This window comes from Eublepharis macularius, chromosome 2 (genome assembly GCF_028583425.1).
Source record: "Eublepharis macularius isolate TG4126 chromosome 2, MPM_Emac_v1.0, whole genome shotgun sequence".
NCBI lineage: Eukaryota > Metazoa > Chordata > Lepidosauria > Squamata > Eublepharidae > Eublepharis > Eublepharis macularius.
In genome coordinates this window covers 155,134,481-155,146,612 of record NC_072791.1, presented here as the reverse complement: position 1 = coordinate 155,146,612, position 12,132 = coordinate 155,134,481, and the positions used below count along the sequence as shown (strand labels likewise).

The 12,132-nt window shown below is 41.1% G+C and overlaps 1 protein-coding gene across 1 annotated transcript in view; it reads left to right on the top strand.

Moving 5' to 3' along the window:
- Positions 1-198: 198 nt before the first annotated feature.
- LOC129323825 (sterol 26-hydroxylase, mitochondrial-like) overlaps positions 199-12,132 on the top strand; it is a 70,156-nt gene continuing 58,222 nt past the window's right edge. The window contains exons 1-2 of the mRNA XM_054970567.1: positions 199-509; positions 4,919-5,109. Of these exons, the coding sequence (XP_054826542.1) occupies positions 288-509; positions 4,919-5,109 (413 nt within the window). The 5' untranslated portion in view covers positions 199-287. The remainder of the gene's footprint in view (positions 510-4,918; positions 5,110-12,132) is intronic.

Below are 12,132 nucleotides of genomic sequence, written 5' to 3'. Positions count from 1 at the left end.
TAGGGAAGGGAAAGGGGGGATGGGGGAAATCCATCTGATGGAAGCTTTCCATTTACTGTTTATTTTCTTTTTTATTCCCATGCTGGTTGTCAAATGTTACCATTGGGATGTGATCCAGCAAGGCCTTTCTTATGTCCCCTGTTAAAGAATCAGGAGCCCTGAGATGCAGAAAGAATCCAGAAAGGAAAGCGTTAATTTCCTCCACAGGCCAATAGGAGGAGCTCCAGGGTTAGTTCTTCGGGAGGTTTGGGGAACAGACAGAGGAAATCATTTGTTCCGTTGTTGTGATGAGTTTTGTGAGCCGTGGAGTGTTTGGGTGGGCAAGATGGAGATCATCACGACCCAAATGGACCGGGATCTGTTTCCAGAGGAGAAAGGCCACTGTTGGCTCTGCAGTGGCTGAAACACCAAGTCGCAAGACTTTCCAGGAACTGCCAGGCGTTGGGTTCTGGAGCTCCGTGTACTGGTTCCTGCTCCGGGGCTATATTCTGCACACACATGAGTTACAGGTATTCGGGATCTCAATGAAGGATGGAGTGGGGACTATAAGTCTGATTCACAAATAGCCCAACCTTTCCATTAACTAGTAGTGGAGGTTAGATTGCCACTGTGCTGGCAGAACCTGGAATGGTATGTGGGAGCACCTGATGCATTTTACAGTAGGAAAGGGTTAACCCGAACACCCACCCCTATACTGTGGTAAAGGGAAATCAGCTCACTTAAGCATCAAGCTTGCTACTGAAATTGGATTACTGCATTACTCATTGATCTTAGGATAGCTGCAAGATACATTCTTGTGGAGGATGTGAGATTTTAGTTCCTGCAACTTTCTTTAACTGTTTGCCACATAGTTAAGGTTGGCTGTGAGTTTCTTGTTGAGTTAAGAGTGACACACAAGTTCATTGGTGGCGAAATCTTTTTTGGAGGGACGGGGGGTCTACAGATCCAAAAACCTACTAAAGCAATCCTTAAAGGAGGGATCTGCATCCTATGGCTAGAGCCAAATATGGATCACTATTCTCTGTGGTGGCCCCACCTTGTGGAATGGCCTGCCTGAAAATGTCAGGAGAGCTCCTACCCGCTCTCTTGACTTTCTGCAAACTTTGCAAAACTGATTAAGGAGAGCTTTTTCGCTCAGGTAATAGTTCTGTAAAAAATGGCTCAGAGATGCAGGGGTAAAGGGACAGAGACTGTAGATTATACTTCTGTGGGTACTGTCTGTTGATGTAGATACACTCCTACTGAGTAAAATAGTAAAGAGTCCAGTAGCACCTTTAAGACTAACCAACTTTATTGTAGCATAAGCTTTCGAGAACCACAGTTCTCTTCATCAGATGCATCCTACTGGGTAGTTTCTTCGTTACTTAATATGTCATGTCAAATTACTTAAGTTTTGGTTCATCTTCCTTGTTTGCAAGGAAGGAAGGGTGAATAGCTTGCAAACTGGATTTAGACATGGATCTCCCAGACCCTAGTCTAATCACTGCACCACAATGGCTTGCTTATGGGACTAAAGGCATTCTTAGAGATACTTTATAGGGGGAAAAAAGTGAACAGAAAGAAGGAAATGAACAGTAGCCAGTAATCCAAGGGTGAACCATACCCAGATTTATGCCAGTGCACTTAAACAATTGTGTAGGGTGTTCCTGTGTATATTTATTTCTTACTTCCACCATTTGACAATAACCAATGGTCAGGTTGCAGAAACTATGGACTATTAACCAGCATGTCAGTTATCAACAGTGTTAAACTCTGTATTTTCAGTTATGCAAAGAGGCTTTCTTAATGGCTTTTTGTTGATCTCTAGCTGTATTTTGGCTCTTTAATCATAAACTGTTACTCACCCCTGCCTTAAAGGATGCACTTTAACTGCAGAACCCAAGCATGTGGAGGGAAAGTGGGTGGGTACCCTTTACTAGGGGCTGAAGCTTCAGGAAGGTTCATTTCAAGTCTGTACTAGGCCAGAGAACTGATGCTTGGGTCCTAACCTTAATTTCTAAATTTGAAGTATAAAGGACAGCATGTGGATCAGAAACTTAATATTCCTGGTTGGCAATGCCTCAGTGTGAAGAGTGGTCATTTCATTCTGTTGGGTGAATAGCTGTGCAGGCTTGTATTGTCTGATGCTTCTTGATAAATTAATCCCTTTGAGTTCAGTGGAGTTTACTTCCCAATAAAGTATGCCTAGGCTTGAAGAAGAAAAAGTTGACCCTTACTTTGAACAAAGGTATCAGTGGGATTACTTTTATTTATTTGTCTGTTTAAACAATCTACGTTCTACCAATGGATCCTCCAGGCTGCTTTCACGTTTAATTCAAACACATTGAAAATAGTCTAAAAGAAATCATTCAAGTCCAAATAATAAATTCAGCAATCTGTGAATCAAGTTCCCAGTCAAGTGCTGTCTAGTTTCTGAAGATGCGTCTATTATTATGGTTTGACCTAAAGGGACTGGAATCGGGCCCTAAGACAAAACCACATTATTGTTCTTCGATGGGCGCTAATGTTAGCAGGTGACCTCCTGGTAGGCCTGTCCTTGAAGAAGGGCTTAGAGAAAAGTCTTTGTGGTATGTCTTGTAAGAGTGCCTTTGCTTTTGCTCTATTTGTACATTTAATAAAAAAGAAAATATTACAAAGACTTCTGTGTAATCTCATTCAAATGAAACCAGATCTTTAAGTTCAGGAAGCTCTCATTGCTCAGGGAATTGGATTATGTTTGGAAGAAACTGTAAAGTGGTGTGATGGATCCAGAATGAAGGTGATAAGATTCCTAGAGCAAATTGCCAACTGTTTTTACAGCTAGAAAACTAAAATTTTAAGGAGGGTTTCAAGGAAATCCAAAGTAGCCTGGAATTGTTCAGTCACTGCTGGTTCAAGAAGTCCATGAGGTGGGAAGAGCTTCAGGCAGTGGTATCTAAAATGAGATCTACTCCCAAATTTTCTGGAACCTTTTGGAATCCCCTTGTAAAGTAACTCCAAGCTATTTCTCCTCTCCCCAAAGTAAAACTGAAGAATTTCTCATCACTTGGTGCTGACCAGGGCTCATTTCGAGGGGGAACGCACAGGAACACAGTTCTGGCAGTTCCCTAAAGAGGTCACATGACCGGTGTCCCCGCCCACCTGACTCTTGGCCATTTTGGGCCCGTTTTGGCCTGGATTGGGGCCAAAATGGCCTGGATAGGGCCTCTGACGGGTGGTGGATCACTCTCACTCAGCAGTGGCCCGACCCTGACCATTTGGGGCTCCTTTTTTGGCCATTTTCAGCCCCTTTTTGCAATTTTGGACCCAATTTTGGCCCTGAATGGCCAGGATTGAGTCCAAAACAGCCAGGATAGGTGATGTCAGGGGGTGTGGTATCTGCAAATCAGTTATGCTAATGACACACTTCTGGTGATGTCGAGGGGCGTGGCATATGCTAATGAGTGGTGTTAATGAGTTATGCTAATGAGTTCCTCCAGGTCTTTTTCTACGAAATGACGCCTGGTTCTGACCAAACTTATTTTTCATTCTTCATATTTACAAATATAGAGCACTATTGAGTAAGAGGGTACATAAAGATCTTGTGGCCATTTCACCATTATGTAGAGTCAGTGCCAAATGGGAATTACTAGTTTCGTTTCAATTTATTTTCTCAAAAGGAATTTTCAACAGTATTTGCTATAAATATATTTTCTCTTAGCCTAACCTACTTCACAGGATCATTGAGAGGATAAAATGGAGGAGGGGAGAACTATGTTGTAAGTGGCTTTGGGTTCCCAACTGGGAAGAGAAGCAGGGTATAAATAAAATTCATCCAGAAATTCAGTGTGAATGCACCTCAAATTGAGTAGTTTCTTTATGTATAATCCTACTATATAAAAGGCTAACAGTGTTCCAGACAACTCACTTCCTACCCTGGTGTGCCTCCAGAGGGCACTGCCATGGAAGGAAGCTCAGAAGAGGCAGCCCATCTCTTTAAGAGAGTGCCATGGAGGGAAGCCCGGGCCAGAATCAGGCACGGAGCAGGCGGCAATGCCTGCCCCCGCCATCACCCAGCTGGGATCAGGAGCAGAGCAGGTGGCAATCCCAACCCCTGCCTTCACCCAGCTGGAATCAGGAGCAGAACAGGTAGCAATGCCTGCCCCCCGCCATCACCTGCCTGGGATCAGGACCAGAGCAGGTGGCAATGCCCCCCCCAACTTCACCCAGCTGGGATCAGGAGCAGAATAGGTGGTGATACCTGCCCCCCTTCACCCAGCTGGGATCAAGTGCAGAGCAGGGGGTGATGCCTGCCCCTCCCTTCACCTGGCTGGGATCAGTAGCGGAGAAGGTGGCAATGCCTGCCCTGCCTTCACCTGGCCAAGATCAATAGTGGAGCAGGTGACAATTGTCTGTTCCCTACCTTCACCCAGCTTGGATCAGTCACAAAGGAGGAGGCAAGGCTCACCTGCCCACCCTCCCCTTTCTAGAGCCCATTTTATTTTTTCCCACAACAGGCTTTGTTACTAGTTTATAAAGTTAGTGCAAATACATTTATGTTATAATTATACTAGTATGCAATTTAGGGACAAATTTCATACTGTTAAGTCATAATTACACATCTCTATATCTAAAGGTAAACTGGTGATGAAAGCACCACTAGCAGACCACCCACAGACTAAGCATACTCAGGGAACTCTCTGGGCATGAATGAATAAAATCTACTTTTTATGATTTATCTTTCCAGCATTTTATCACTAGTATTTCCAAAGATTTTAGGTAAATGGGAAGAGATTAAATATGATTGTGCTATCAATTTATAGCAATTTCTCCTGAGCATTCATCAAGTATGTTCATTTATTTTTCATCCATATACAAGTTCATGGGATTAGTTTCTAAACACATGCAAGGGGGTTTGACCAACTGGCTGCAATTCTTCCTTCTAATTCATTAATTCCAGGTAATATATAAGAAGCTGTATGGACCCATGTGGAAATTTGTAGTGGGTCGAGAGATTTCTGTGAGCATTGCTTCCCCTGAAATAATGGAGAAGATGATGCGACAAGAAGGGAAGTACCCTATGAGGTGCGACATGGCTGAGTGGAAGGAGCACCGGAACTTGAAGGGCCTAGCATGTGGGCCTCTGACAGAGTGAGTACTGAGGCAGCAAGATTGGCTGTCTTTAAAATGGTGGGCTGTCCATGAAAATTGTCGCTGCAGAGTATGGCTCCTAACGAGTTAGCTGGAACATTGGGAGCATATTCTGCAAGTGTTCAAGTGCATTCCTATTGCCTTGCAAGCATAATGATGGGCTTTAAAAAAAAAGAATGAAGTGTTAAATTATATGGCTCTACTTCTTCACTCTTGTCCCATTAGGCTCTCTAAGGTATGGAACTCCTTTTCTTTGTCTTTGGTGTATCTTGGAAACATTTTAAGACTTTGCAATTTGGTCTGACTTGATTTTAAATTGGTTTTCATTTGCCTTTTAAGGGAATTGTGTGTGTTTAAATTTATTTTACCTACCCTGGACCCATACAGACACAACAGACTATATGTTAAAACAAATGCATGAACAATGTTAAGTTGATATGGCCATGTTTCTAAAATGTTTTCCCTCCCCAAGATTTAAGGGCCAGGTTTATTTCTCAGAGAGATCAGAAAACATTAGACAGCTATGATATTTTATCATATCACTGTCAGATACGCCTCCAGCGTATCTGTCATGTTATGGATTCCTTGCTGCAGTGTGTAGTGTACCTGTGAGAACATGCAGAGGGAACCTGTTTTGCTGACTGGTTGCTAGCTGCTTATCTTGCAGGTGTTTTGGTTACAATTCCTGGCAGGCCTGAGAATGTGGCCTTGAAGTTCCAGCAGAGACTGCACCAACCTCCTAAGAGACTGAGCAGAGCTCATCCTTTCCCTCCTCCCCTCTCCCCTGGCTCCATGACCCCAGCGCGCCAAAACCCTAATGGGCTTTCTTTCTCACTGGAGGCTGTGGACTTTGTTCTATAATTAACCTTGCTTTGCTACCTTGAGTCATTTCAGCCAATGATCCTGTCTGACCATCTTGATACTGGTATTTCTCTTCAATAAAGTAACTTTAACTCATACACCTGAGTGATGCAGTGAAGTGCTTGGGGATTTACCTGGCAAGATCTGACAATCACCAAGGAAGTATATCTTTCCATACAGGAAAAAATGGGTTCACTAGCTCTTCCAGTGCAATCCTAAGCAGCTTTCTAAGTCCATTGCATTCAGTGGTCTTAGAAGGGTGATTAGAAGTGCGCCATTCAGCATTTTTACAAAGGCTACCAAAAGCTGCCAATGAAACTTAGCATCTCTGTTGATGGCATAAAGGTTCATGTTTTATGCCTCCACCATCCTGGAACAGCCATACTTGAAGTTATTAAAATGTACCCGAAATAGTTAATGAGGTGACAGACAGTTGTTATTAGCAACAAGAAAAGGTGTCAGATGTTTATATTCAGTTCTGCCTGATGGGTTAGATATAGTCCCTTCTTTAGCAGTATAGATCTTAAGATGATGTGCAATTGTTACTTTATATAACCTATAGAAGCCTCTAGGTGCATCAGTCTTTATATCCTCTAGTCATGTTTGTCTTTTCTACCCAATAAATAAATAGCTCCTCGAGAAGATAGTCTATTCAAATTACTGAAGCTTCTTAATCATGAGCAATCAAATGTTACAAATAGATGTTAGCTTGGTTACTAGCCAACAGTTTACCGTGCGAAAGGGGGGAATCTTTGATATATCTTCAACTGAGTCAGATTTTCCCAAATGAAGAGAGAGCAAGGTTACAACACAGGCCTGGACATAAATTTCAGTAAGTTTTATTTAAATCATTCTGCATAGGTTACATAGACTTTAAGTATCGTGGTACAGCATGGTTTTAGCATAGCAATAGCTTGATCAACAATACAACAAGAACAAGGTATAGTAAATCATCTTACCAATCCTGGAGATGTCCCAGAGATTCTTGTTGATGGAAAGAATGGGTGAGCGTTTGGCCAACCTGAAAGGAAAAGGAGAGAGATAGCAAGGAGGTATTCCTTCCTTTCTCTCCTCCTAGCTTCTTAGACTCCATGGTTTTCTTGCTCATTTTTATATAGTTTTGGCTTACATCAACCCATTCAAATTCACCAATGAGATTCTTCAGAGTCATTCCTGGCACTTGTATACGGGACTCACTTCAATCCCTTCCCATTGGACGCACCCCCTCTCCATTCCTCTAAATTGCCAGATGTATCCTCATGGTGGGGGGAGGCGGTGCAGCAGTGGACTATTATTAAGAGACACCTTGAAAAGGCCAAACTGGATTACAAAAAATACGCAGATCGCCATCGTGTGGCCGAATGGGAATTACAACCAGGAGATCATGTGTATATTTCCACAAAAAACCTAAAGCTAGCTCAAACAAGCCGCAAACTCGCTCTGAAATTCTTAGGACCTTTTCCCGTGCGCAAGGTAATAAATAAAGTGACTGTTGCTGTAATTTTGCCCAAGAACCTGCGCCATGTGCATGATACGTTCCATGTCAGCCTTTTGAAGAAAGCTCCCACCGACAACAAATGGCACATCAAAGCTCCACCCATTCCAACTTTAATTGACGACCAAATACACTATGAGGTACAACAAATTTTGGACTCTAAACTCAAGCGAAATCAGCTTTTTTACCTCATTAGATGGAAGGACTTTGATTCTGGTTACGATGAATGGGTGAACTCTGCACATGTTCATGCTCCTAGATTAACCAAAGCTTTTCATACTCGCTACCCATATAAACCAGGGGGGGATCTATTTTAAGGGGGGCAGAAATGTCAGGTCCAGTATATATCTAAACTATACTGACTCCATTTTCTAATGCTTTTAGTGTTTAAGTGTTTTCTCCTCAGGTGCACCAGTTCCCAGGCAGCATTCCCACCAGAGGAGACTGTTTTGTCTAACACCTTTCCACCAAGCATTGGCCTTGAAGGAGAGCAGCTTCCCAGGACTGAAAGATGTTGTTTTGAGAACTGTGGGGGGAGGCTGTTCCAGATGGGTATTGTTACTCTGTATCCTATGCTTGCTCTTCATTGGTAACAATGATCATGTACCATCCTGAGTCTCCTATTCAGGACAGTGGACTATAATGGACCTTTTCTGCAATAAAGCTTCCTTTGCCAGACATTGGACTTATTCTTGCTTCTAAAGGGAATCTTGCAGAGAGTGCCTTATCTAGCCACAGTCTGACATTGCAGAGTCCGAATTGTATAAATCTCTAATCTGTCTGTACTGGAACCAATCGTAATTAGGTGATAATTCCTCTTGCGTCTTTATTCTAAGTTTAGATACTTCAATTTTAGTTATTTCTTTGTATGTTAAACATTGTTGTTCATTATCAACAGCTCTCGGATCTATCACCTCGTATGGAACCACCCACAAGGGGGTTCCTTCTTGTAAGTAAATTCTGTACTTCTTCCAGATTGTATATAAACTTCTCCTTACAAAATGATGTAGGAACATCGAGTTGACCTTTACTTTGTCGTGCCATAGGTATGCGTGCCATCCAAAAAAATTTTTATATCCCTCTAGGGCTAATAGTTTCTTATTCTTTAACGTCATCCACTCTTTTAACCAAACTAGGCAGATTGCATCATGATAAAGTCTCAAGTTGGGCAGTTGCATTCCGCCTCTTTCCTTTGCATCTTGTAGAACTTTAACTTTCACTCGAGGCTTCTTGCCTGCCCAAACAAAATCTGATATTTTCCTCTGCCATTTTTCAAATTGTTTAGAGTCTCTGATGATTGGTATTGTCTGTAGCAAAAACATTACTCTTGGTAACACATTCATCTTAACTGCTGCAATCCTGCCCAACCATGACAGATTCAGTCTATTCCATTTGATCAAGTCTCTCTCTATCTGAGTCCATAATTTTTCATAATTATTCTTGAACAAATCTATATTTTTTGCAGTCAGCTCAACTCCCAAATATTTCACCTTACTAGTTACTTCACAGTCCGTTGTTTCCATTAACAATTGTTGTTTCTGCTTAGTCATGTTTTTGCATAATATCTTTGACTTCTTTTTGTTAATGAAGAAACCTGCCAAATCACCAAACTCCTTGATCTTATCTATCACTTTTGGCATGTTCTCCAATGGATCTTCTACAATTAACATTATGTCATCAGCAAATGCTCTAACCTTGTATGAATAGTCCTTTATTTTCATTCCTCGTATTTCCTCATCTTGTCGTATTTGTATCATCAGAATCTCCAATACTAAAATGAACAACAATGGAGATAACGGGCAACCTTGTCTTGTTCCTTTACTAATCGTCAATTTCTTGGTCAATTCATCATTCACTACAATTGCTGCAGTCTGGTCTCTATAGATTTCTTTAATTGCTCTGATGAATCTTTCTCCCGATTGTAGCTTTTCCATAGTGGCAAACAAAAAGTCCCAGTTTAAATTGTCAAACGCTTTTTCAGCATCTACAAAGAAGAAACCAACCTCTTTATCACAACGCTTATCATAGTATTCAATAGCATTGATCACTGTCCTTAAATTGTCTCTTATTTGTCTGTCTGGCAAAAAGCCTGCTTGTTCTTCCTCTATGACTTCCGAGAGCCACCCCTTCAGTCTCTCCGCCAATATCTTCGCAAAAATTTTATAATCATTATTAAGTAATGATATAGGTCTGTAATTTTTCACGTTAGTCAAATCTTGGCCCTCTTTAGGGATCAATGATATATTCGCTTCGCTCCAAGTGTCTGGAATTCTTTGATCCCTAAAAACTCCATTCATCACCTCTTTTAGGAATGGTGCCAGTTCATTGGCCATTGTCTTATAAAATTTAGCCGTAAGTCCATCTGGCCCTGGCGCCTTTCCTAGATTTGCAGATTGTATTGCCTTGCTTATTTCCTCATCGGTTACTTCACTGTTCAACTTGTTTCTCCAAGCTTCCGAGATCTCTGGAAGTTTAGTTTTCTCCAAATATGATGCTATTGATTCTTTGGTTACTTCTTTTTTGTTATACAGCTTAGCATAAAATTTATAAAAGGCTCTACTAATGGTAGTCTGTTCCAGATACGTTTTGTTTTCTTCACAGATTTTATTTATTATTTTCTTTTCCCTTTTCTTCTTCAATTGCCATGCCAAATATTTCCCAGGTTTATTAGCACCCTCAAAAGCTTTTTGATTCAGTCTTTTAAGGTTCCACTCCAATTCTTTATTACTCATTGCTGTTAACTGTTCTTGAAGAATTTTGATTTCCTGATATATTTTCTTTTTCCCTGGTCTCTTTTTTAACTGTGCTTCTTTGGCCTTTATTTTCTCCTCAATCTCTTGTCTTTTCTCCTCTTTCTTTTTCCTTGCTCTGCCATTTAAGTCCATTAGTATGCCCCTTACAACCGCCTTGTAAGCATCCCAAACTTTATTGGTTGGTACTTCTTTATTCACGTTGTATTGTATAAAAAACTTTGTCTCTCTTCTCAATATTTCCATATTCTCACTTTCCTGTAACAAGTCCTCATTTATTCTCCAGGCTTTCCTTTTCCTCCTTTTTCCAAATTTCCACATAATTGGATTGTGATCTGAGCCTACCATCGGCATTATTTCTACCTCCTTAGTCCATAACGCTAAGTCCTTTGAGGCCCAGATCATATCAATTCTTGATAATGTAAGATGCCTTGCAGAATAAAAAGTAAACTGTTTGGTTTTAGGATATTCTCTCCTCCATACGTCTTCGAGAATCTCTTGTTGAATCAACTCAAAAAAAAGCTTTGGCAATAGTCCTCTTTTCTTTTGTGCTGTTGTAGTCTTTTTGTCTAGTTCCAACTCTGTCACTCCATTGAAATCTCCAGCAAGAATTATCTGGTCATATACAAGATCATCTAAATGCTTCCTTAAATCCTCAAAGAAGCTTTCCTTTGCACCGTTAGGTGCATAAAGTCCGACTACCAACACTCTCTTTAAATTCCAATTACATTCCACTGCTACAAATCTAGCTTCCACATCTCTCATAACAAATTTTGGCTGCAGCTCCTCTTTTATGTACAACACCACTCCTCTTTTTTTCTTGTTAGAGGCCGCTACAAATTCTTTGCCCAATTTTCCAGATTTTAAATATTTTACATCCTGTTTTCTAATATGGGTCTCCTGCAAACAAACAATATCACATTTTTGTTTTAGTAGCCAATGAAAAATATTTTTCCTCTTATTCGGTGAGTTTAGTCCATTTACATTCCAAGATAATACTTTACACTCCATATTCATGGTTTTGTTGGTAAGTCTTTTTCATTGTCCTTGATAAATCTCTCCATCTCCCGCTCAGATCTGATGCGTTTTTTTGCCCCTCCAAACTCAAAGGACACTCCTTCCGGTAACTCCCATCTGTACCTGATATTCATGTCCTTCAAAGTCTGAATTAGCACTCTATATTTTTTCCTGTCCAGTAACACTGATCTGGGCAGTTCCTTCATTATGATAATCGTCTTGCCATCAATCTCCAATGGATCTTGAAATTGTTTTGTCACAATCCTCTCTTTCATGTTTCTAGTTGTAAACTGCACAATCACATCCCTTGGTAGTTTCCTCTGGGTTGCAATTCTCGAGTTCACACGGTACGCCACATCTAGGATAGCCACAATTTCCTCCTCTTCCTTCCCCAGGTAATCAGCCAACACCTCAGTCATCTGTTCTTGCGCTGACTTCCCTTCCACTTCCGGCAGACCACGAAAACGAAGCTGCTTCTCCATGTGTTTGGTTTCTGCAACTGACATCCTCCCCTTCACCAGTCTCATCTCTGTTTGTTGCGTGTCTATTAAATTCTCCATCGCGTCTTCTACTGTTTTAACTCTCTGCTGCGTTCCTTGTAATTCACTACTAATCGTTTCCACGCCTTTTTTCACTTCTGACAGCTCCGACTTTACTGTCTGTGTAACTTCTTTGACCTCTTTAATAAGCTCCAGTTTCGTGTCCTTAAGTTCTTTCATCATGTCTATAAGTTTTTTGTCCAAATTTTCTATCGCCGATTGCCACTCTTTTTTCGACATCGTGGGGCTTGCTTTAGCTCGCTCCCACGAATCTGCTCTCTTCCTTAGCTCCGTGGCGTATATTTAAACGTTTTCCTTTTTTTCAAATGTCCCAATCTTTGCCAAAATTAATTTTTTTATA